The sequence below is a fragment of the Euprymna scolopes genome, chromosome 5 (genome assembly GCF_053919585.1).
Source record: "Euprymna scolopes isolate OS-2025 chromosome 5, ASM5391958v1, whole genome shotgun sequence".
Lineage (NCBI taxonomy): Eukaryota > Metazoa > Mollusca > Cephalopoda > Sepiida > Sepiolidae > Euprymna > Euprymna scolopes.
The window spans coordinates 140,962,655-140,990,328 of NC_136486.1; the positions used below are offsets into that span (position 1 = coordinate 140,962,655).

Below are 27,674 nucleotides of genomic sequence, written 5' to 3' on the forward strand. Positions count from 1 at the left end.
ATGTTTTTTACTCATTGTCAACCGTTTGTCTTCTGCTATGCAAATCGTGCATGTGTACACTTCTCACTTTTTTCTGTAGACTAAATTTAATCTATGTCGGTCAGTTCAATAGTAACGTCGTTTCTTAGGAAATCTATATCCTTTACTGGAAGTTTTTCCACGATTCCGACCTCTATTCTCTTTCTTACTCTGTCCGCTCTCAGGTTTACCTTTATCACGGATTTATTCATTATTACTCCTTCTCCTATTCCGCCGATCGATATTTGCCCCATTATTCGACTTCTTGGCACATTCTAAGGATTAATAACCGAGCAGCCCGTGTCAAAGTATTTCATCAGTATTTCGTTTCCCTTTTCGTTCATAGTTCCTTCCTCCCTTGTGAAGAGTTAATATTTTGCTATTCGGTGTTGACAATATGACCTCTTGCAGCTTCGTGTCTGTTTTCTTTCAATCGGACCCTTGGCTTAGTCGGCATTGTATTGCTATATAGTCCGCCTTTCCGCATTTATAACATGGAACTCGATTTGACTTCTGGAATGGCGTCCATCGGCCATTCTTACAGTCATCTGTCTTCATATTTACTTCATTAAATTTACTCACTCGTCTTGCTATATTTGGTTTGCTTGTATTTCTCTTTCGGGTTATTATATATTCACCGTTCATTGTTGCTAATTCGCTGCCTAATCTGATCCTTTTCTAATTTAGATGGATTCGCATTGCTTCAGACAACCAGTTTAGAACCTTTTCTATTAATACAAGTTAGTTAATTTTGTCTGCATTTCCATTATTATTTAGGGGGGGGGCGTCACAACATTTATGCATTAGTCTTTTCTTTCTCCCCTACGAATTCCTTAAATGATTGTGTCTCATTCTTCCTTAGCATCCGAAATTTTTGTCGATAGGCCTCAGAACTAATTCGAAACTTGGCAGAATTTTTCGTTTGACTATTTCGTAATCGACACATTCTATCGACAAAGTGGTGAATGCTTTTGTGTTTTTCCTGTGAGTTTTGTTTGCAGTAAAACCGTCCACTTCTCGGTTGGCCACTCAGTTGACTGCAGTGTTTTAAAAGTGTGGAAAATATTCATCCACGTTGCCTTCAGTGAATTTAGGTACGAACCTAACTTTTTGGTCAAGTCAGCTATCTTTCTTAATCTAATTTCTTGCTCAATTCTTGTTTTTTTTTCTTTTAATTTTACCTTCGCTTGTCACTTATTTTCTAATCCCATTTGCTCGCTCGATAACTTAGACGAGTTAGCAGATAAACAAGCTATTATTTCTGGCTTGGACATCTACACATTCATCATGTGTTCGACTATGGCTTGGATTATCTTATCTTTCCTTATAGTGTGTCCTCGTTTCCATTCCAATTCGACCGTTATTTCTATTCTTTTCTGCATCTCATTCAGTTTTTCTAGAGACGCTTCAACGAAGAACCTTTCCACTGCCACCATTGTCATTTTTTTCTGTGCATAGTTGACGAAGTTCAAATACTTTGTTCTTGCGAACTTTTATTGAAACTGTCTATCGACGCCTCCGTCTGGTTTGTCCGCGCGGTTTTTTTTTGTTTGTTTATTTTGTGTGTGTTTGTTTTTTGTTGTTGTTTTTTGTATACTGTTGATTTTCGCTTTTGGGTGTTTCTCATAATTTTCCTTGGTCCGATTTTATAGTATTTTGTCTTAAGGACAAAAATAAATCTCGGAAGAGCCTCTTATGTATCACCCTCCCTTGGTATCCTATTTCTAAATATTACAGGAAATAAGAAATAATCTGTTTGTCGTAATTTTTCTTCTTTTTTTCTACGTTGCCATTTGCTTGTTGATAACGGACTTCAAAAATCATTCAGCAGGTGTGGACTGGACGGGATCGTAACAACTGACTGACTGAGTGACTGAGTAATTCCCAAAATAATGGCTGCTTTTATTTTTGGCGCTAGAATTAGTTAGGTTTTTTATTCCAACCACATTGGTCATAGGTATTCTGTTATAAAAGTGCTATTCTGTTACCTATTCTGGGCGATAACGACCTTGGATCGTCGTAATATATAGATTACATGTAAGTTTAGTTTACATTGACATAAGTGTTTCAATTTCATTCGGACAAGAAGAAACTGATTTAATAAGGAACTTTATAATAAGTATATGCACACTACCGTCAACAATAACGCAAAATAACGCTCCGGTATTGTTCGATATAATATCTATATAAAATAATATAATTACATCAGCCAAATTATTTTTCATGTATAAAGTATCATTTCTAATAATGCAGATTGAGAAAAACACATAATATTAAACGTTTTTTTTTCTCCTTAGAATTGTAGATTCCTTTTTCGTATTCACTTACGACACTTTAATCTTACTTGCTACTTGATTTCGCTGTCTCATTTCAGTCATTAAATTTAGTTGTGTAGTAAATTATACAAATGTATATAAGAAAATAGTCATTGGTTTTTATTGCATAGCAATCAAAATGTAACCGGTTTTGAGCCGTTATCTTATAGATAAAAACTGTGAATAATATATACTAATATTACACCTATTACATATAGTTTACTATATCAAATGTTTGTTTAAATATTCACTAAACACAGATCATCAATATAATGACAAAAGGTACGACGAGCCACATCATATAATTAGAAACATACCATTTACATTTTCAGTCAAGGGACGATGAAAGCTAAGTTGTGGAGTATGCAAACAGGCAAAATCCGATGAATAAGAATCTTTATTTGGTTCATGATGTTTTTTAAAATTCTTTTCAAATTTTCGTAAAAGTCCATTTTGTATTGTGATTTAATTCCTGTATAAAAACCCGGTTCTTTTCTTTTCCCCATATATTCTCGTGAATAGTCGTTTTGTTTGATCAAATCATTTTACGACAGTTATACAAAGTTTTCTAGCTTTTTAGTGTTTGATGAAATTTTGCATTTCCTAAAGAGCGTAATGCGTCTACATAAGTTTTAAAATGATAGGAATTTTAAGTGTTAATTATTCCCCTCAAAAGTGTAACAATTTTGCGAGTGTTTCATAATGACTGTTTTATCTTTATTGTAGGGATTTATTTTAAAATAGAGTGATCTTCAATATTTTTATTGATTTTAGTAGTGAAGTTTTTGTGCAGAACGAGCCACACTTTTGGTGCAATAGTTGCAATAGGATGAAACAGATAGAAGAATTGAGGTTTTACATCGGAATATTTCTTCATTTAAATGCATGTCTTAACAAAAACTAAGAATGCATCTCTCCCAGTGGATATAACTCGTTCTACGATATCAACCTGGAAATTTCTACATCCCGGCGTAGTACATAGAGTGCTTAGTATTCCCAAATTGTAACCCATCTGGTATTGGTAACGCTAATCTTCATATAAAGCCTAATTTCGTTGACCCAGTTGGTCTTAGGAGATTACCGGAATAATTATATTTATATTGGTATAGAGGAACTATATAGCACAGGAATTTAGAAACGCTGATATAAATCAACAATTAAATAAGTACCTTATTAATATTTTTGAATAGTATCTATTGAAGAATTATTATTTTATGTAATATAAAGATTGTTTATTTTACATTAAAAAACATGAGAACAACTTTTTTATGGCAAATGTATGATAATCATTGGACGGAGAAATATGACAATTTTTTGCGAGAATCGAAATAACCACATGCATTTTCTACTGTAATTCAAAGTTCTAAGGTTTTATATCATTAATACCACAAGCTAAGACATATTCATACATACATACATACATACATACATACATGCATACATCATTCAGACTACTGTGTTTTTTAATATATGGTTAAGCGGCAGTTTTAATCATTTTTGACTAAATTTAAAACAATTATTACAATTTATAGACGATCTTCTCAGCTAAAGTGTGACAAAATTTTCAATTTTCGTTCAGTAAAACAAAAGTTATGAATTCGCTGGTGTTCAAAATCGTAGAAAATGTAAGGAGCTGAGCGATGTTTTTTGTGACTGGTTTCCATAGCAACCACGTTGCTTCATCAACTACTGTTGCTATCAATTCACCGCTCTTGCGAAATGAGAAGTAACAAGTGAAAGCGAGAGAATACAAGAATGAAAGGGGGATTATTAGGGGGATTTTATTGAAAGCAGACAAGTTTGATATATTGTTATTACATATGTGTATGCTATGTTTATGGGGTCAAAAATCAGACTTAATTTAAACGGAGAACAAATGAATTTTCTGGAAGCCTGGATAATTATGGATTTCAATAGAAAATGCGAGCATGAAAAGTTATATGGTTAACATTAAACATGGAAAGTTAAGGACTAGGTCAAACTGGAAAAGAAAAAAACAAAATATTCTAGTAAATATATAATAAATTTCTAACTTAAAATATTGCAGCATTAAGTTTTTTTTTTATTCAATTGATATCATATAATCAATTCTTAATGCTGCAATATTTTAAGTTATAACTTTATTAATATTTTTACTAGAATAGCTTTCCTTTTCTTTTCTAGTTTTATCAACTTGTGCTTTACTTTTCCATGTTTAAGCTTAACCATATTACTTATGCTCGCATGTTCCTGATATAATTATATATATATATATATATCCTTCAACCACGGTAGTGGTTGAATATATGCTTAAGTCCGAAATTGAATGAATCGAGACACATTCAAACCCCCACCACTAATTCTGTTCGCAATTAAATTTCAAACAGGCTATATAGTTGGATAGAACACCTCATTAGCTACATTTTGAAAAAAAAATTCGAAAATTGGTTCTGTAGAAAAAAAGTTACAACAAAATATGTGGGTTCACAAACAGGAGAGTAAGTACATAAGTGACTAACGCTTTTTTTATTTTGCATAACTTTTTTTGTATATAAATATTGGTTACTGCGATTTTTCTAATATGACATGTTAGTGTAACGGTTAGAGTACCGGGCGTTGGTGGAAAGATTTTAGGTTCAATCCCGTGTATCTTTTTTTTTCATAATTAAAAAACCGAACTTTTTTTTAATAACTATTTTTTTAAAACTCTCCTTATGATTTTATAGCAAAACATGGTGAATTTATCGATTAAAAATATTAGTGAATTCTATGATATACATATTCTTTGAATGAGCTCAACTTTTTCGTTATCACATTTGATGAAAAATGTAGTCCCATTCTGGCAATGCGTCTGACCAATGATGTTTTTGAACCCGCGGCCAGCACTGCGATGTCATCAGCATCAGCCTGGGCACAACTATTCCTATTTTTAAACTCCTTTAAAAGAGGAGTCAGCATACAGTTCCATAGTAAAGGTGATAAAATCCCACTTTGGGGGTTTCATTTAACTACTTTCCTTTTAACAGTTGCCCTCAGTAGTTCTACTTGAACTGTTCTGTGCCTCACCATATACTCAATCCATCGGATGAGTACTGGTGGCACATTGAGTTCTCGTAGCGACTTGAACATACTACTGAAGGGTATGTTGTCGAAAACTCCAACGATATCTAAAAAGACACCGAGTGTCATCTTCTTTTTTGTTAGTTTACGCTCTATACAGATCACGAATTCATGAACCGCAGTCTCGGTAGAGACCCTGACTCGGAACTATTGTGATTGAATAATAAATATTGCATAAATGTGTGTTTGAGAGCTAATTTTTTTTGACAATCATTAATACATATTATAAATTTATATATTAATACAATAGCAATGCCTGGAAAAATCATGGATTATATGGAAAAATGCGCGCATGAAAAGTAATATTCTTAAGATTTGATTAAACCATGAAAAGTAAAGGACAAGAAATTCAACCTGGAAAAGTAAAGAACAAGATATTCTAGTAAAGTAAAAAATAAGAATTTTTTAGACTTAAAATATTGCAGCTAAAAATAAAATTTGAATATTGATAAATATTTTATTTATTATTTGCATCTAAATTGAGAAATTTGTACGTGGGAGTCATAGAATATTTATCTGTTTGATGTTTCACGACTGTGCATGCGTGAATCGTTTACATTATATAAACATTAAGTAGGTTTGAGAACATTTTGTAATTGTTATCGCCTTTGACTCAGTGTCTTTGTTTCGGTTTAGATCTCAGCTTGAGTCTTTTTCACTTACAAGTGAACTGTTTAGAAAAAAAACAATACTGGCATGGTCATGTCGCATTTATTTTCACTTTACAGGGGGGTAACGTTACATTTTCTCCGAATACTTTTTTTTCGTATTTAATAAAATTAAAATTTTGTATATTACCTCTAAATAAAAAAAACAGGAAAATAACAGCAAATATGAACATATACTCGTTATATATCAGGACATAAAGAGCATTTTATACAGTTTTATAATACTTAATAATATTACCTTTCTAACAGTTTCATAACAAAAAGTTATTGAAGATATTTTCGATAAGCTTATGACAAATTAATATAATTCATGGTAAGTTTACATATTATGTACACTAAAAATAGTTTCAAATAAAACTAACAGTACGAATAAAATAGTGAACATTTTGAGCATGTGATTTTTCGAGAAATAGTATTTCCATTGTGGACATGTCTTGTTAAGATTTATAAACTGAACGTTCTATGCCTGTTGATTTTTAATTAGGGTAATATTAAGGACAGGTCACCTATACTGGTGCAAATGCTATATTCAGAAGTGTTATTCAAATTATGGGGCGAGACAACGATATATTTTCGTTATCATTACGCTCGCCGAATAAGTGAAAACCGTCATGGTATGTGTTATAATGTAGGGTTTCCTTTCTTAATCTTATAAAAATTAAGACTGCCGTCAATGCGTATATTAAAATTCGATATATTCGTAAGAGTTATTGGAATGAAATTCCATTGTCAAAATAATACAGGACATAATTTGTACGCATTTCGAATCAAAAACATAACCAGTTCTCTCTAAGCTATATACACTAGGTCGCAACGGAAAATGAAAACATAGGCACAATTTCTCTTGATGGAGAAGCATGGATTCATTTTTTTTTTTTTTTTTTTTTTTTGCTATTTCATGTAAGCAACACAAGTACTCGCTATTAGAACACTATAACAGTTTTACATAGTTCAACATTTCGTAGAAGTATGAAGAGTGAGCAGACGAGTCACTGGGCAATGTGCCCGTAGGGGTTTACTTTTCTTTCTTTCTTTTTTTTTCTCCCTCTCTTCTCCTTTCTTGTGTCTCCTTGTTCCGTTTCAGTCTTTTCTCGATATTTATCCTTTATACACATATTTATTTGAGTTGTTGGTTTCATTCCATCGCCACGCCTCCAAATTCTTACATTATGTTACAAACATTCTCCAAAAATCAAATCACTATTAAACTATAGTTTGAGATGCAAGGACGAATATTATTTTCCCAGAATAAGTATAAAAAATATTTTAGAAAGGAGTGTAGATGGCCATGGGTAACTGTTCTTATAAACTCGCATCCGGATTAACCAATCAGTTATGATATACATCACACGCTTATAATAAATGTGACGATCATGATATATATGGAGGGGTGGCCAGGAACAGCACTGAAAATGATTAGGAATTATAGAGAATCGCCATGAATGTTTTTTCTGAGATATTAGATGGGGATTAATGACATGTTATCCTTTTTCAAATTCATTAGGTAAACCCGGGAAACAATATCATGACAGCGAAACCAAGGGTCGAAATATATGTATTCTATTTATCCATATATTTATGTAAACTATTTGAAATACTCAAATACATATAAAAGTATATTGAAATAACCACACAGTAATTGAAATATCCAAACATTAATGAAACTGTATTAGAATATTCAAATAATTATTAAACTACTTGGGAATAGTGAAATGTGGAAATTTATTGGAATATACAATGGGTTTATGAAATATGTCATTATACACTGCGTGTCAAATTATTAACGAGATAACATTTTTTTAATGAGTTTCAGGAACTTAAAGGTAGTTTCATATCAAAAACTTCGGAAGCTTTGGCAATACTGAGCTGCGTGTACTGTGGAATTTGCGTACTATTCCACGTAATGTAAACAACTTGCCATCGTAATTGCTGAATCCACGATGTTTGAGGTGTGTCAAATTATTAACAAGGCAGTTTTTTCATCAATATAATGGGTCGTAAAGGTGGTTTGAGTAGTTATAAAAAGAGTACTATTAAAGAACAGCCAACAAAAGTTAAAACTTCCCTCGAAATATCGAAAATTATAGGCAAGGTACAATCAAACTGAAGAAATTTGTCAAGGACCCGACAAAGGTACGTAAGAGGTCAGATAATGGTAAATCTAGAATTGTTTCACGCCGTTCTCTACTCCAAATTAAATGTTAAAAACGCTGGGCAGACAAGTCGAGAAGTCTTGACCAAGCCAGAGTGAAGAATGTCTCAAAAAGTACTCTATGTCGCCTTCTGAAAAGTGGCAAAGTCTATTTAGCCTGTGCAAAGCCTCCCTTAAAGCAACATCACATACAAAACCGATTGAAATGGGCAAAGGACAACATGGAAACGGATTTTCCAAAGTTTTGTTCACGGATTAAATGCGTGTCACTCTTGAGTGCTCAGATGCCTGGAGGAAGCGGTTGGTCCTAGATGGACGACATCGTCATCAGAGTTTAAGGTGCCAACAAAGCGGGGTTGGGATAATGATTTTGGGTAGGATTCTCGGAGGTACTTTAATTGACCAATGGAGAGTCCCCGAAGTCGTAAAAAGGACGTCAAATGCTTACATAGCTTTTTTGAAGGCGCACTTAAAATGATGGCTGAAGAAGCAAAAGAAGGCAGTCAGAAGAACCATTATTTTTATGCAGGATAATGCTCCCTCGCATGCAGCAAACAAAAGCAAAGAGTATTTGTAACAACTGGGGTTCTCTAGGCTACGGAAGATGGAGTGGCGTACGAATTCACCAGATTTGAACTCAATGTAGAATCTTTGGAGTATCATGATGCGACGCTTCTATGCAAGTGGACGCCAATATAAAAGCAAAGATGAGTTGTGGGATGCTCTCCAAGAGGTATCGCGAGGAATAACTTGACGAAATCACAAATTTTACTAATTCTGTGCATCAGCATCTTTTACAATTCATTCATAAGAAAGAATCGCATATGCCCTACTAATTATGTCAACGTAGAAATTGCTATGTAGTTATTGTGTTCGAATAATTTTTCCTAGTACATTTAATGTCTGCAAATCATTTCAATCACAAGTTCTGGGTATATTGTGTTTTTTCTCAACCTCGTTAATAACTTGACACACTGAAATCAACAGATATTCCTATCTTCTGCCATAGTTTCGCTAATACTCTTTAAATATTTTTATTTTCTTACTGGAGTAGCTGAATAGTATTGTAAGTACTTGGTCAAAGTTTCATAGGTGTTTATTCACTCGTTCCTTATATATTTAAAAATATGTAAACTTGTTAATAATTTGATACGCAGTGTATATGATAAATATCGAACATATTACATATCTACATGAAAAATCATTCTGCCTGCTATAATTCCTGATGAACTAATGTATATGCCATGTTTAATTCTACATGTCCATGTTAATATATGCGTATTTTTATCGAAATAATTTTTAATTTAACTAGTTGTCAGATATAACCACTTCCAGAAACAAATAAAATAGAGAAATACTATTCAGAACTAAATATATTTACTTGTTTTCTTTTAATACAAAAAAATGTTCGGATTTGAAAAAATGCATTTGGCAATTTTTTCTATTTGGAAAAATGTCTCAATTTGCAGGTGGTTATTAAAATGTGTTTTTATATTTTAAGTTGAAATACAAATCTAATAAAGACATGTTTTACCAACATCTTTATAAGATGTAAAGATATGTAAATTGCGAAACTTTCACGTACTAGATAAGTAAATCTTTCTAAGATAGTAGCAAGCATGTGAGAATTTAGATCCATCAAAGTATATACGCAACATTCACCGATACAAACAATAAGAGATACTGAACGCATTTGTAAAATATACGATGATATATGTGAATGCTTTGCTTGGAACTGCTCGTTGATATGGTGTATGCTCTTTGTGTAAATGCAGCATTGGTCTGATTTGTTAGCTTGCTTGGCTTGCATCAATTTTCATTCCATTTTGTTTTTTTTTTGTTTTTTTAATTTTTAAATAATTTGCTTCGCGTCGGTATGCTTTGAACGTTTGTATTTTCTCAATAAACCAAGGAGAAACTGCAGAAAAACAATCACAATATTCGGAACATTTCTGAAATATCATGTTTCGGATTTTTCTTTCAAGTGAGGATTGATAATTTGGGTGTTGGAATTACTCCGATTAATATTACCATTTACATTTTTTATCTACATGGTTCCGATCAGTGTAAACTCTGATAATTTCACGATGAAGGTTTCGTGCTGAGTAATGTCGACATCGGTAATTCAAACTTGTTAATCAGAATTATATATATATAACTACTTCATTTATTCGCATAAATTTAATATATGAAAGTATAGATTTATGCGTAAACTTTAACTATTTACTTCAAAAGTTCTCAATACGTAGGTAGAGCTAGTTAGTAATTTATAAAATATATATGGCGATTAAGCTACACTGAATATTCTGCGTTTCATCCAACTATAGGATTCGTCAGGCTTATGCGCGAATTCTGTCGTAGCTTCTTGTTTTTATATATGTTGAGGATTTCTAGTCGGCCAATCAGCTTTCTAGTATCCTAAAACTAACAATAACAATAGGAAAAAAACAAATAAATAAATTAAATAAACATGAATATACATAAACGATCACATACATATATGTATGTGTATGTATATATATGTATATATGTATATGTATGTGCATTGTTGTGTGCACATAGGTATATTTATATGTATAAAAAAAGGAGAACGACCACCTAAACCCACTAACCTAGTTCTAAAACAGATCCTTTGTTTGATAAAATGCATGCCCATTGGCTGGTAGGAAGGAGCGCGGTGGATACTAGAAAGCTGATTGGCCGACTAGAAATCCTCAACATATATAAAAACAAGAAGCAACGACAGAATTCGCGCATAAGCCTGACGAATCCTATAGTTGGATGAAACGCAGAATATTCAGTGTAGCTCAATCGCCATATATATTTTATAAATTACTATATATATATATATACATATATATATATATATATGATTTCTTATTCACTTATATTTTATTGTTCTTTCAAATGCGAACCGTTTTTAGATATACCTTTAGTGATATTCGTGAAGTCGAAAATGATTTTAGTAGTAGATGTACAAACTATGAAATAAGAGATTACTTGATTACAAAAATCGATTTCAGTAAAGTTAGAAAGGTAGAACACAACACATTTGTTTCTTTTATTAATGTATATAATGGAATTTAATTGTGATTGATGAACTTCGGGTTTCTTGTTCGCATTTTATAGAAAATGAAACAAATATTTCCTCTTTACGTTAATGAGTAATTTTCTATATGGAAAAAATCTAGGTCATGAGTATGATAACGACAACAAAATTCATTATGTGTATAGTCGTTTCAAAGAAACTTATTGAACACAGAAGTGATGGAAAAAACCAAAGTGTCTTATTTATCGTTTAAATATTTTTTTCCAAAACAATTATCACCTATCATGAGGAGGATTTTTTTTATAAAGAGTTGTAGAATAATGATTTCCTCATTTAAAAAATATATTATAAAGCTGCACAGTACATTATATATGTCTATGATATTTATGCATATGGTTGATTAATATTTAGATTTATAACATAAACCTCGACCCAAGTGTCCACACACAAAAACACACATATTTACACAAAATAAACGTCTTTGTTATATAAAAGACAAATTATTACGGCAATTCTGAGATGTGTAGTGGTACTTTACTGGTGATTTTGCAATGAAGTTATATTCTCTATTCAAATATTGTGTACAGACAATAGAAATAACTCTATGAATGATATTTTACCAAGCTGACTTGCATATCCAAACTATACAGTTGGAATCCTACATCGGGTTTCTTCTTTTTCTGTTAAATGAAAAGAAAATTCTAATTGTGTTCTTATTTCTATACTACACTGTCGTGAGAAACGTCTTAGATGTTAGTATATTTTAATACATAACGCTTCTTGGTCTGTCGGTATCCCTCCGCCTTCTCTCTTTTTCTATCTCTCTCTCTCTATATATATGTAATAAATGAAAAGGTATATTCTTAGTTTTTATAAAAAATAAAACAAGAATTATGCTTTGCAGATTACGTATTACATGTACAATTTTCCTGCAAACATGAGAAAATTGTCATAAATTGCTTCCTGCATTATTCACAGTAATTCATATACTCATGAATATGTTCGTTAGATATATATCAAAAATAAAATATCAGCCCACACATTAAGGTAGGAGCTCTTAACGTAAAAATCCTTATATATGTACATATAAATAAGTAGCAAGCCTTCCGAGGTTTCCTTGTCGTATAATATGATATTTTAATTCATACAAATTTTGTGTTTATTTTTATAGACCCAATTGTCTGTCGATTATATTTTACTCAATAAATTATAGTGGTTTCAAAGGTTTTTAAAAGAATAGTTAAGTGCCCTCAGCACGAATTGATACAAAAATATTGAAACTCCAGCTTTTGTACCTATCGTTTGAGCTATGAACAGAGGAATAAGAAATAATAAATAAAATGCATATTTGCACCTAAGTATGCGAGAACGTTTAATCCTCTTATGCCAACCAAGCTGCATTTTGTTTTCAATTTGATCCCTTAGCAATAGTATTGCCGCTTATAACCAGATCGAATTTATTCCAAAGATATAAATATCCTATATACTTTCAAGTGTCTAGATCAGAAGTTGGCAGAGTAGTTTGGTAGCGACTGTTCTTTACACGGACAATAAGAATATATATATATGTGTGTGTGTGCGCGCACGTGTATGTATGTCACAATTAAAGACTGTAACTTATAATTTACAAGAATTTATTTTAAGGAAGAATACTCAAAAAGAAGTACTCGCAGAGAAAAACATTCTTTGAAACTCCGAATATTAAAAAATTCTTACTTTTTGTGTATCATGTCGAACAATTATAGTCTATAAATGATAATTTACATTATTATAAAGTATTTTTATGACAAACAATTTCCTATTTTGAATGTAATCAGTTTTTATTTTTTTGGGGGGGGTCTATATAAACATAATTATGTATATTCGCTTCACGTTTACTGTAGCGTTTGGCTTGTACACTTCTTTATTTATTTATATATATATATATATATATATATATATATATATATATATATATATATATATATATATATATATATAACAGTGCACAGCACAATTATTTTACCTGGTTCTATGACCGTGTGTCTCGGAGGAGATTTACTGAAAACAAACGGGTGCACACAGCCATAGTGAGTTTTGTAAAAAAGATTAAACATTATTCAATATTTTAATGAATTGAAAGTTTTGTGAAATATAATGCGATTAAAACCTGATTAAATGCAAAAATATAACTTTAGAACTCAAACTACGCTTAGAAACATTACTCTCTTCCATGTCCCAAAGGAATTATTTTCACTTGTATATCGTTTATAGTTGATTTTATTTCCTGAATTTCTTGTATTCGATAAATATGGGACAAATGGAAGGTATTCATTCATATTACTTTGTGAGAAAATATGTCTAACATATTGCTACATTTTCTACGTCTTGCAACAGAGGCAAGTCGTTATACAACATGAAATATTTGTGGAATATTATGAAGATATACGCACACATTCTAGAAACAAATACAAAGACGCAGCTTATATTAACTTTTTTTGCAGACTGTGAGAATGACTCGACGTTGTTCAGGATTATATGAGGATCAACGGATTTCGACACTTTCAATTTTTGCTATCGAAATCGGTGATTGCTTGCTCAAGTCGGAGATACACCACAATGCACTGATATGACTTCTCGCAATGACTTTGTCCACAATACATTGTAGTCTACATTACACTGTAGAGAACTTGATTTTATAAAATTATTTTAAATAATGATGTGAACTAAATTTAAAAATTCGAAAGTTAACTACGATGGTTTAATTGGGCTCTTAGCAGAAACATTTATATCGAAGACGCCATGTCTCATCGAGGAATCTACTGTAAATTTTATACGCCGAATCAATCTACTTTCGCAATGATAAAACTTGTACAATTCAGTTATGATGTTAAGTATAATCAGAATGTTAACTTTGTTCAAAATCGTCCCTGCTTTAATTTAATTTAACACGTATCTAAGAACACTCCCAGACACAAATTGGGTTTGTGTAAAATTTCAAATAAATGTGCTCATCCGTTTAAGAGTCTATAGGGAACGGAATCACACACATGCACACAGACAAATTGCTTGTTATATAAGTAGTGATTTTTAATTAGCATATATTAAATATAAATCGTATTTAACCATTATCCTCGAATGGCCTATGGGCCTTGATAAGTGGTGATTCCTTTATAAAACTGAATATGCGCATAAAACGGAAAACAAATGGTCAGAAATGTCATTTATACATTTTTAGGATTTAAACAATCATTTGTGCCAAACATATGTTACATTACGTGGCGCAGTTGATAGAGACATTGAATCTCTACGGTTCCAGATAAGCATTGTCTGAAGATAGCCGTTTCGATTCTACCCATAGCCAGATAAATGCTTACTTGGCCAGAAACCTGGTGAGACGGCAACAACTACGGATGGAAGCGATTGCTGAGAATGCAGTTTGGAGATTCGAAGTTCCTATCTTTCGCGATTACCACCTGACGAAGGCCAGAGGAATAGTTGGTTGAAACGTTGTGAAACAACAACTAATGAAGATGAGAATAATAGTACGTAATAAATAAATTAATATACGTTACATTATTTCATAATCAGCTTACTACTCTAGATTAGTCAAACGAAATAGTGTAGAATTATCTGATAAGGTTAGTTATTTTTAGTCTAGGTGACAAAATGAACAAACTAATATTAAGTTAAGGCAATTCTGTGTTGAACACAAGTTGCCAACTACCACTCCTTTTCATAAAGATGGGATCGCCGATCCACGAAAATGCACAGCCAATATAGAAACATTTTAGCTGATTTTAAGTTACATCGAACGTGAAACTCGTATTAAAAGATACTGTCTTTGTTGCCAGGATGCGTTCCTTCCAAGCTTGTCGAATGAGATCATATACAACGTTTGAGTTACATGTTCACATAATGTAAACAGGTTACGAACCTATACAAGCGATTCGAATATATACGTGAAATTCGTAAAATATGTTATTTATTGTTTAAAGCTGAATATTGCTAGGTTATCATTCGAACTGGACTTAATAGAATGGAAATATATTTCGAATACACTTGCATTAATTTAGAGATATACACTGTATTCTGAATCCTACAATAATTAGAATTTGAACATATGTAACGATTGAACTTCTACCGTTTCAACTAATCTAACATGAATAAACTAAGTATCAAAAATGCGTATATTAACGTAGTCTAATATTTACGAATTTTAATAAGATTCTTAACGAAATGTGAACTTATACAGGTGCTGTTTTCTATTGTAGAAGAAGAGATTTCGTCAATTTAACAATTAACTCTAGATAGGCTATTAAAATAGATTTTAAAAATGTAATACTTCCGACTTACTTTCTTACGCACACACACACACACACACACACACACACACACACATGTGTGTGTGTGTGTGTGTGTGTGTGCGCGCACGTGTGTTTCAGGTGTGTATTTGTATGCGTTTTATTTCCTATAATATCCACCATAAATAAGCTGCACATTTGATCTCTATAAGTCGTGCAATAAAAAATTAAAATAATATAGAAAATTGAATTAATTTTTCAGAAGAAACGTTTTTCAATGTATATTATGTGTTTATGATTTGGTGTTAATGATTTTTGTAATCATATACTGCTGCCAGTAATGGTGCTAAATATCTAAATGTATCGCAAACGATAGTTTATCTCATTTTTATATTTATTAAATAAAAATGAAAAAGTTATAGTTATAGAAAGTAAAAAAAAATCAAATGAGCATAAGATGATTACTTTCTGTGAGTAAATGTACACCTCAGCTAACAACGTTATGCTTGATTGCTGGTAATTTGTATTACAAAACAAATTCTAAAAAAATATGACTTATCCAAATATATACGTATTTCTCTAACATTGCGTGTTCTTTTAGATATTTATTCATGAAAATTTGGATTCCAGTTTTTTGCATTTTCATTATATAATAAAACTATACAGAACATTTTACATTTTCGTAAGTCTTTAAATGTTTTCGATAATTCTACTGACAATATGGACAGTAACATTTGCATTATATCTATCATGATTCCTCTTATTTTTTTCACAATTAAATGGTTTCGGAATTATTCCGAAAACACTTATTTTCTACAAAATTTATGACATCCTTTTCTTGAATAAAGACAACATTAACAGATATTAAAGCTTTGATTGTCACTTTTACCAGGAGTAATCGCTCTGTTAAAAATGCGTCTTTCGAAATGCATTTCATGTTTACGTCCGAGCTGTGTTTGCTGTGATAGGACAGTTGTTTGAATTTTTTAAAAAAATGCGTATGAAATACGTTTATAATCCAAATTTGTTTACACGTGCGCCAAGCATATTCTTCCAAGATTTCAAAATAACACCGCAGATGAATAAAAGCTGGATTTTTACTGATGTTTTTGTTTCTTAAATTTAACATTATGACAGGGAAAAATGTACTAAATTCTGAGGATAGAGTCTATCTCCGAAATATTCATTTTAAACAAAAATATTTTAATTTCATAATATTGTGTTGTAATTTTGTATATAAACGTATTTCATACGGATTTTTGTTTATTAATTGTTAATCAGTGTACTAAATTCACACGCTAAATATGATAAAATGTTATAGTAATTAAGTATGCTCATTAATGATTCCCTCAGACAAAGTATGTGTGTTGTCTTAAAAAGTTATTTCATGGAAATTGCGAAACCTATTTCATTTTAAATAATTAAAGATTAATAATTAAACTTTCTCGACATTATAAGGTTAAAAGTGATATCTCTCCCTGTGGTTTTAAAGAACCCTCAGACACTAAAATAAACATTATTATATACTGCCATATATTAATTCTATTTTCTTTTGTGCACTTATTGTAGGTCATGCGGTTTGTAAATATATTCGTACTGTTTATTTTATACCTAGATATAAAAATAACTATATTTCTACGAAAAGCTAGCAGACATGCATAATGGATATATTTATTCTTTTGTAAAAATGGATCATCCTTACATTGAATATACTGGAAAGTTTGAAAATATTTTACATCTGTAACAAAATCTGTACATGTTATCGTAATTAATAGAATATATATAATTCAAACACGGTACTGTTTGAATATGTTGTTTGGTGTTAGGTTTACTAATTTAAACTTGCTTTAAAGCTTCACCGCTCACTCAATTTGTGACCAAATAGTAAACAATTTTTACAGTTCATGGGTCACCTTCTCAGCTATATTTTGAAAGAAAAGGGTCAATTTTTGTTCAATAAACAAAAGTTATAAAATTACTGTGCTCAACGGTTCTCAGAAAATGTAACGAACGTAGCGACGTGTTTTTCTTATTTGCTGTTGGTTGCAATAGCAACTTTTCCAACATTCACGTTTTATAGATACGATTTCCTCCGCAAGACGATTTCTTGGGATTGATTGTTGGTTAACATAAAAAAAAACTTTTCCGACATTCAGTCAGAGTAGCTTCTTGTGATTCAAGCCACTACTGGTATTCTGATAAAGTCAACTAGAAAAGCTTCTTGTTTTTCAAGCCCCAATTGGTCTTCTGATGAACATTTAACCAGAGTAGTTTCTTGTGTTTCAATCCCCGACTGGTCTTCAGATAAACATTCACCAAGAGGAGCTTCCTCTGTTTAAAAGGACGGATTAGTCTCCAGATGAACATTCAGCCATAGGAGCTTTTTGGTATAAGCTCCGACTGGTCTTCTGATATACACTGAGGCAGAAGAGCTTCTTGTGTTTAAAATCCCGACGAATCTTCCGATGAAAATTCAGCTACAGGAGCTTCATTGTATTTAAAGCCCGACCGTCCTGCTGTTGAAAATATAAAATAGTGTTATCATCGCAATCATCAGTGCAATATATATTATATTATATTAATATATATATATATATATATATATATATATATTATAAATACGTTTTTCTTTGTTTCGTTGTATGTACTTATATATTTATATAATAATCATTTTTTAGACCTACATACACTAGTTTTTCATGCTTACGCAATGATCAGTGTAGGTAACAATTCCTTCCTGTAATATAAGATGATTTTGAAGACAAGGAAAATCCTGGTATAAAATGGATTACATAAAAAATGCGAGCATGAGAAGTAATATGTCTAGGATTAACCTTAGAAAGATAAAAGGATTAGTTATTAAAACTGGAAACGAAAAAGATATTCTAGTAAAAAATATAAATGATCAACTTATAATATTGCAACATTAATTTTTGTACAGAATTCAATTTAACATTATATAATCAATTCTTAATACTTTAACATTTTAAGTTATGAATTTAATATATTTTTACTAGAATATATTTTGCTTTCCTGTTCCAGTTTTAACTAGTCTTTTTACTATTCAAAGTTTAATTTAACCATATTATTTTACTGCTCGCATTTTTCTATGTAATATATATATATATATTATTATTAGTATTATTATTAATATTATTATTATTATTATGTATCCACAATTTAATTATTACAGCTTAATATTTTCAGAAAAACACTTAAAGTATTGGACAAGTCATCAATTTAAATTTACGATGAATTATTATTAACGAATAGTTCAGAAATATTTAAGAAAGGAACATATTTTATAAAAGCAACATTTAAAATATATCCTTACATTTATTTACAAAATAATTTATATTCTAAGATATCGATTAGATTCACTTGAAGATATCTATTTTCATAGCAGTTAAATGAACATAATTAAAATCAGAACTTAAATATTCGCATATGATTTCTAAATTATACAACTATGGTTTATCGCGTTTTTAAGATAACGGTGTTGCATTAATATCATAAATAAACGTTTCCACCAGATTTGCATCATTTGAAACGTGTAATTATCCAATAAATAACTAGAAATAAATCGATATAGGCTAATTTTAAGGAATGTGTCTGTTTGTGTTCTTTTCACAGGGGATTCGGGTCACATCGGGCCACCAGGCCCCGTTGGTCCCAAGGGAGATGTGGGAATTATGGGAAGACCTGGGATTCCAGGAAAGCCAGGCAAAGACGGTCACCCCGGACCAACAGGTAATAGAACTATCTTAGAATCTTTTTTTATCACCTGTCACAGTATTTCAATTACCCATATTCTTATTTATTTCTCTCTTTTCTTCCTTGAAAGTTTAACGTTTTGTTTATTAATGCTTCTATTTTCTTGTACGTCAATTTTTAATGGAGACACTTGTAAGCATATTTACTTTCATGTGAGATTAGATGTAGAACGGTAACCGGAAATTATCATAATGGGCTTCCGGTGTGGTAATGGAAAATATTGTGATATTTGTTGATATGAAAAAGATTCTTCTGAAATGTGTTTGTATTACTGGTTGATGATATCATCTGCTGTTAATGACTCATACATAACCCTATGTTGTAGTTCATTTATGTTGCCACTCGTCCATTACATTATCCTCATCTGTGTGTGATATTCTCATCTCAATACCATTTCTTTCACGTTGTTCAAAGCATATATATTTGCTTTTATGTTTTTTCTTCCTTTCATTATTTCCCTGTCTATTACTTTTTGTCTTTCCATTCTTTCTTGGACTTACTGCTATACCCATGTTTCTTCTAACATTGTCAACTTCTTCTCACTCACTCGCATACTGATCATATTTTACTCATCCTTCTGTGTGTTCCCTGTTTTCGCTGAACTAATTCAAAACCCTCTTCTTAGTTTCGTTGCATTGAAATCTAACAATAACTAACCTCTATATCCGTATGTATTTGATTAATACATACCCCATAACATTATTGTATATGTTGGCAAAAACGAATAAAAACTACTAGTATAGTAGTATGTAGTTATATTATGCTAATGTACCTCTAGGATATCTTGCTTAATCAGTTAGATAATGTGTACATGAGAATCGCGTAAATGATTAAGAAATAACTAAAAGGTTTAATTGACAAGTCATAATATTAAAGTTTCGTTTTGTTTAGAACTTTGAGAAGTTGAGCAATTAAAACTACTTCGCTTATATTTGGATTTCATTCTCACAATTTGTCGGCCGAAGTAATCTCTGACCTATTTTCATACGTTGAAATCTGGAATCTCTCATAAAATTTACTGGGATAGCGTTTTATCATTTCATAAACAATGATCATGTAGAAATCTTAATTACTGCTTGTAATATGTTGAGTATTTAAAATTACTTTTTACTTAAAATTCAATCTTCCGCCTCCAGAATATGTTCAGCACTTGTTAATAACGTCGTCTGTTGAACCATCAGTAAAAATAAATAGTTCGATTGCTCTCATATATATATATATATATATATATATATATATATATATATATATATATATATATATATATATATATATATATATATATATATATATTAGTGTTGGGACGAGTCCAATATTTTCCCGATTCCGATACAATTACCGACTCCGTACTAAATTCCCGATTCCAATACAATTACTGATTCCGATTCTCTATAAATCTCTAAATATGTAACTATAGAGTGGTAATTTGGCCAATTTCTGTATAAAAAACACGTTAAATATGCATACATTTTCATCAACCTTAAATTACACGGGTGGACGATTATCGATAGACTTTTGCTTTACTGGTATTTTAAATCAATAAATAGTTATTATTTTATCATGATTTCTAGCAACGTAAGATTTTGCTTTTAACAACATCAAATAAAAAAAGACAAAAGAATCGTTTGATATTGGAAAACAGACATCATTTTTTTCGATTCAGATACTGATACTCCAAAATTTGTCGATTTTTCCGATTGCGATTAATCGTTCCAACACTTATATGTGTGTAGGGGGGTATATAAAAGGCAGTTGTCGGTGTTTTAATATAAGTATCTTTGTATGTAAAGCTAAAACTTTCAACCTACAAAAGAGCCAGCCAAAATATATGTATATTTTTGATCGGAATACTCCTGAATGAATAATATTTAAAAGTACAAACAATAATTTCCTGGAGATTAACTACGCCAGGTTTCATCAGGGGAGGTCGCTTATCAGCAATTTTCAATTAGTATATAAAGGAAACGCAAATGATATTTTGAACATGAAAACAAGAAAAACTAATGGGATAGAAGAAGGTAAATAGTGTGGGTGGGGGAAAGAGTTTGTGGAAAAAGGGAAAAGAATGGAAAGAAAGAAATATAGAGCAACGGATTACGAGACGTAGAGAGTAAGAGTTTAATATAAAGAGTCTACACAAACACACACACACTTATATCTCTCTTATTTTATAGCACCGGGTAGTCTTTATATATATATATATATATATATATATATATATATATATATATATATATTAGGTTGTCCGGAAAATAATGGCCAATTTTAGAGAAAAAGGATTTATTAATCAAATAGGTGACACTAGACATTGAAATTAGTCAAAGTATGATCCTTGAACAGCCATGCATTTTTGCCGTCTATCAACTAGATCATTTATGCCTCGTTGATAACAATTCTTTGGCTTAGATGCTAAGAAATCTTTGTAAAAATATTTAACCTCTGCATTAGATCTGAAAGTTTTGTTGCTTAAAAACGCGGCTAAATGCTTGAAAAAATAGTAGTCCATGGGTGAAAGATCTGGAGAATAAGGAGGATGTGGTAAAATTTCGTATCCCAAGTCTGTGAGTTTCTGCAGTGTCATTCTCGCAACACTTCAAAACGTTGAGCTTGTTGATTTTCATTGAGCTCATGTGGGACCCATTTGTCGAGCTTTTTACCTTGCCAATTTGCTTCAGATGGTCCGACACTGTTGAACTGCTAACACCAAGTTCCCGAGACAGTTCCCTGACACTTTGCCGTGGGTTTTGCTCAACAATGGCTCTCAAATTTTCATTGTCAAGATTAGATGGCCGTCCTCTACCTTCTTCATCTTTAAGGCTCTCATCACCACTACGAAACTTTTGAAACCACCTACGTACTGTTCTATCACTTGTGATGCCTTCTCCCCATGCCCTATTAATATTTGCAGTTGTTTGAGAAGCATTGTTACCAAGCTTAAACTCATGCAGGAAAAGTAATCGTAAGTCTTCTTTTCTCATATTCCAAATTATGGGCTCATTCACTCATAAAACGTGTTCTGAAGGAAAAAAGTAAGAAAATATTAAAGAGCACCTATAAATCAATAATCATGTTGATGTTTACCTGAAATATAATAAAAATCCTATGATAAAATCCAATTTCAAAACAGACTTCCTGAAATGGCCATTATTTTTCGGACAACCTTATATATATATATATATATATATATATATATATATATATATATTAAAATCTATATTTGCATTACATTAATTATAAAAACAGTCTTTGTAAAACAAAAATCCAAGTCAAACCCCAGGAACAATATCATTTGTCTTTAAAAAAATATGTGCGTCTTATTCGTGGATTCTAAACATATCGCTCGTTTTATAATTGTATTTGATTAAAGCTAATTTTAGAAAATAATGTATTGAAATATAACTAAAATATCTTTTTACTATGCCTGCTTAAGCAGTTTTTTACATATTTTGTCTCATTTAATCGTTTTATAATATATCTAAATTATTAAAAGATTAGAGAAGACGTATGCTATACTAAAAATGCAAAATAAAGCATTAAATATATGCATAAACGCACTTTTATTTGTATTTAATAAACTATGTATCACGTTGTTTAATATAAAAATAAAGTATAAATATTGAAGATTATTTTAATTCTTATTATATACTGTATATATATATATATATATATATCCTTTTGTGGGTATGTGCGTGTCTATATATATATATATATATATATATATATATATATATATATATATACACACACACAAGCGTGCATTCGTAAAAAATATATAGATTTAAATACATATTTATGTGCAGTAATATCTATATTTAAAGTAATTTTATTGACCCTAGGATGGACACAATCCTATCAGAATTTTATTAACCTTATTTTATCTCAAAACCAATTTCTATTCTAATGTTAGTCTCTTTTCTTTTTCGCTGGTTATATTTTATATCTTGGTTGCAATTATTGTATGTTCAAATTTCTACCTACTATATATATATAGCATCAAACTTGGCACTGATTCTCTTAGTAAGAATATTTGTAAACGTTATTCAGTTATAGATTTTTTAATAAAACACTCAGCAAAATATATTTGTCCCCCAAATTATAAAATATAAACAAGCAGAGCTTACAAATCAGATTTACACTCATGGTTTACAACATAATCTAGTGTGACGGACAGAAACGTTGAATAGACAGACTTTGGAGGAGGTCGGTATCGTGGATAGTTATGGTGTATACACGCAAAGTAGCATAGAAAAAATTGTATTTCCACCATTAACTGGACTATAGACTTAACATTTAAGGGTGTATTTTATCTAATTTAAATTAATAAAAGACAAACAGAAACAATCGTTTATTATATTTAGTATATTGATATATTAGGCTTGGTCTTATATATATATATATATATATATATATATATATATATATATATAGGTGTTGCAAATATTTATGTTAACTATAATAGTTTTGAATAACAAGCACGACTATGATTCGGATTTCCCTTGTAGTTATAAGTAGATAAGCTATTAAGCTTTTTATACGTGTTTTACAGATATTTAATCGTTTCTTCCGCTACATGCATTCAAATTTACTCGAGCCCTGCAAAGGTCTGTAATGAGCAGGGCTAGGACAACCGCATTGTTTTGACTGTTTAATGTGTATCTGTTGATATCTTATATGCTTTTATATAGAGGGATGTTGATCCCGGTTGATTAACTGTGTCTGTGTCGGATATATACTCGAAAGTCAAAACAATGAAAAGAATATGCTGTTGTCATAACTCGAGTAATGACTAATAATTGAGATATAAATATTTCTTTGTACATAACTCGCAGTAAAACAATAAGTATTGGCTAAAATCAAAGTTATTTTCTATTTTATATTGTATGTAAGAATGAAGAAGTTCAATCAGATAAACAAATATGAAATAAAGGAGGTCAATAGAGAAAGGTACAATTAATAATAATATATCTTGTATTTTTTATTATTAAATTATGATAAACCTGATCATATGTTACTGCGATAACATTATTCACTACTTAATTATTATGCCTACAGAAGATATACTTAATTGTCGACTAATATTTATGTATTTTCCAGTGTCAATAATCGAATAATGATTACATACAGTAACACATCAATAAGGTTGGACGTAATCTGAGCTCAGAGGATCTAATTTTTAGTGCATTCGTTCGGTAGTCAAATCAGACTAGTAAAGCGTTAAATTTTCAAAAACTTATCTCTACGTGGATATAATGTATAACATCATGTCTTTTAGTTATTCATGAAACATTCATCATCTTGTTCAAAAGTATTTTTCCAAATAAGTGTGTTTTCCTATGTCAAAAAAATATATTCATGATAAACAAAATATTACTGATATGCATGAGGAATATTCAACTGATTAGAAAACTCCAACTTTGTTGAAACAGTTAACTGCATCCGCCATTACTTTAATTCGTTGATGTTTGCTTGTCACTGTGTTCTAATATGTAAAAATATAAGTGTTATAACATGTGTATCATTGTGACCGTGTAAGTTAATACTCTGGTAAATTCCGAAGTATTAACTTTTACATATTCGTGATATATTGCATAACTTGTATATATTGGTGATATTTCATATATTATGAAAAATATTCTAAGAATGGGAAGACATTTGTAAATTAAAATTTGAAATGGACATTTAGAAAGTTTCTTTTAATACTTTTTAATTACTGGTAAATTAAAACCATTGCCATACATTATTCTATAACGTGGACTTCTGTGTTAAAGAAACATATATAAAGAAACGTATTTACAATCAAAACTGAATTGGAGTATGGGCATAATAATTATTTACTACTAACCTTGACGATAATATATTTGAATAAATTCAGACACAGAATAGTAATACCAGCTAAAATATATTTGTTAATCAGGCCAGAGTAATTACTTACTTTACTTGTAGATGTGTTGGTTCCTAAAAAGGCCGAATGCAATTAGAAAAGACAGAAGTTAACAAACGTATGTATTCAGATAAAATGCACACGTAATGATTATAGAAAGATTTTTTAGATTTGTTATAGCGTCTCAATATCTCATAATCAAACTATTCAGGCATGCAATAAAATGTAATGGAAGGATTTTAAAAATCGGCCCATCTGTTTTATTTAATCTACATAAATAAAACAGTAGATTTATGCGTATGTGTTTCTGTGTTAAATATGTAACGCTAAAGAGTTCAGCTACTAGTAATATAACACTAAAAGTATATAAATATTTTTGGCGGGGGATGAATTACACGTACAAAAATATGTAGACAAGTTGAAATGCAAATTGTTCATATTACTTGCCGACACATTTTTATTTGTTTTACACATGCGCAAATTCAATCATAGCTGAATGTGGCTTGAGTATAAATCATGCTTATCTATTTGACGGGTTAACTCAAATCGCAATGTACGCAATATGATGCTTAATTAGGGAAGGCGGCTTAACCATGAAATATTTTGGTTTTGATTCTAACTGATGACACTTATTCAGTTTTGTAATGTTTGAAATCAGTAACATATATATATATATGGAGTCTGCTGTGCAGTAATAAAAACTAAATATGCATGAATTAAAATATATTTAAGCGTAGTTTTTCAATCAGGCAAGTTTAAAAATATCATTTCTATATTTGTTATATACTGTTCGTTAATATATCGACATTAAACATGTGCTTTCAGCATCTTACATTTATATATTAGACACGCTTTAAAGATTTTACAATTTAGTAACCGTGTCAAATATATTCATTGTAATTAATGCATTTATCGGTGTTTTGTGTGTATAGATATTTCGTTGAATCTAACAATCCCACACGATGTACACATTGTATAGAATATTATTCTTTTGACGTCAGACAACTTATATACACATGTATAAAAACAATATAGACGCGTATATGTTTTTCTTCTATTCTAATGTCTGTATAAAGTTTGTGGTTATAAATCATGTGTTATCACGGCTGTGTTCGCATGGAAATTTGAATTTCAATTGATAAGAAAACATGTCTAACTTCAGTTGATATTCTTTTTTCAAATCTCCCCGAGGATGCAACTTCTTATGGCAGTTATGGTATAAGGATATCAAATATTCAAACGTACTTAAAAACAATGGACTTTATATAATATTAAAAACAAATCAATTGACATATTCTTTTGTGATATCTAAAACTAAAGACAAATCAAAATAAGAAAATCATAACCCAAGCAAATTAAGATTTGACATCTGAAGTTAAAATCAGATTAATTTGCTTAAATGAAAAATTATTGAAAACGTTACGAAAATTTAGAATTGTCTAAACTAAAAACAGATAAAATATACGGAACGTGACCAATTCTATTGTTTGTTGTAAATATATGAGTGTATAATGCTGAACGTCTTATGTCATCTTATTAGTGCATAGATATTGTATCAACATGTTTTAGATAGTGAAACGAAGGACGGATAATGTAAATACATTAACTGAAAAGTATTAAAAATACACGAATTGAAAAAAAATACGAAGAATCCGCTTTACATGAAAGAAACCAATTTGAATTTTGTAAAATATATTCTTTCATGTAGATGCACCCTATAACTTTAGCGTACATAATGGTATAATCGGGAAATGAATAAGCCTCGGGATACGGCATCAAAGCTCAGAAACAAAATACGGTACAGTATACAATATACATGTATAGAAACAAATAACATTGTAAATAACACCGTAACGCGGGAAAATGCCGTAATCAGGGGGTCAAAAACATCGTATTCCACATTGTAACCTGAAGAAAACCGTATCCTTGACCACCGTATCCAGGGATTCTATTGTATATTTATTTAGGAAACATGTTTCTTGTAATGTGTAAAATAGAACTGGTTAAGAAATCGCAATGCCTATCTATTTCTCCAGACTGCATTCAATACTGCTACCGAATAAATCATTTCTGTTATATTTGGTCAAGTCGAATTTGTCCTTATTTTATTAACCGATATATCACTTTAGAGGTAAAGGTTGCATGTAGATTTTCGTTTCCTATGCGCTTTTGTGTGGATTTTGCTGCGTGATTTCAGAAATACCAAATTTGTACGGTCAATTAAAGAAATATTCTATATAATATATGATCGACCGTTTTCCTTTTTCTTCCTCCCTTCAGCGGGGTAAAAAAGGTTACTACTTTTCATGCTCGTAAAGCCACATCCTTCAACTAGTACAGCATAACTACGCGTAACTATTTTTAGTCGTTTTAACCCGTGTGCTACATAGGGTCACATTTAGTAATAAAACTACTAGCAATTGATTTGCTATAAA

The 27,674-nt window shown here is 30.7% G+C and overlaps 1 protein-coding gene across 1 annotated transcript in view; it reads left to right on the top strand.

Moving 5' to 3' along the window:
- The window catches only part of LOC145276640 (uncharacterized), a 748,502-nt gene that overhangs the window by 266,399 nt on the left and 454,429 nt on the right, over positions 1-27,674 (top strand). Inside the window, exon 7 of the mRNA XM_080127831.1 lies at positions 19,218-19,334. Within this exon, the coding sequence (XP_079983957.1) occupies positions 19,218-19,334 (117 nt within the window). The remainder of the gene's footprint in view (positions 1-19,217; positions 19,335-27,674) is intronic.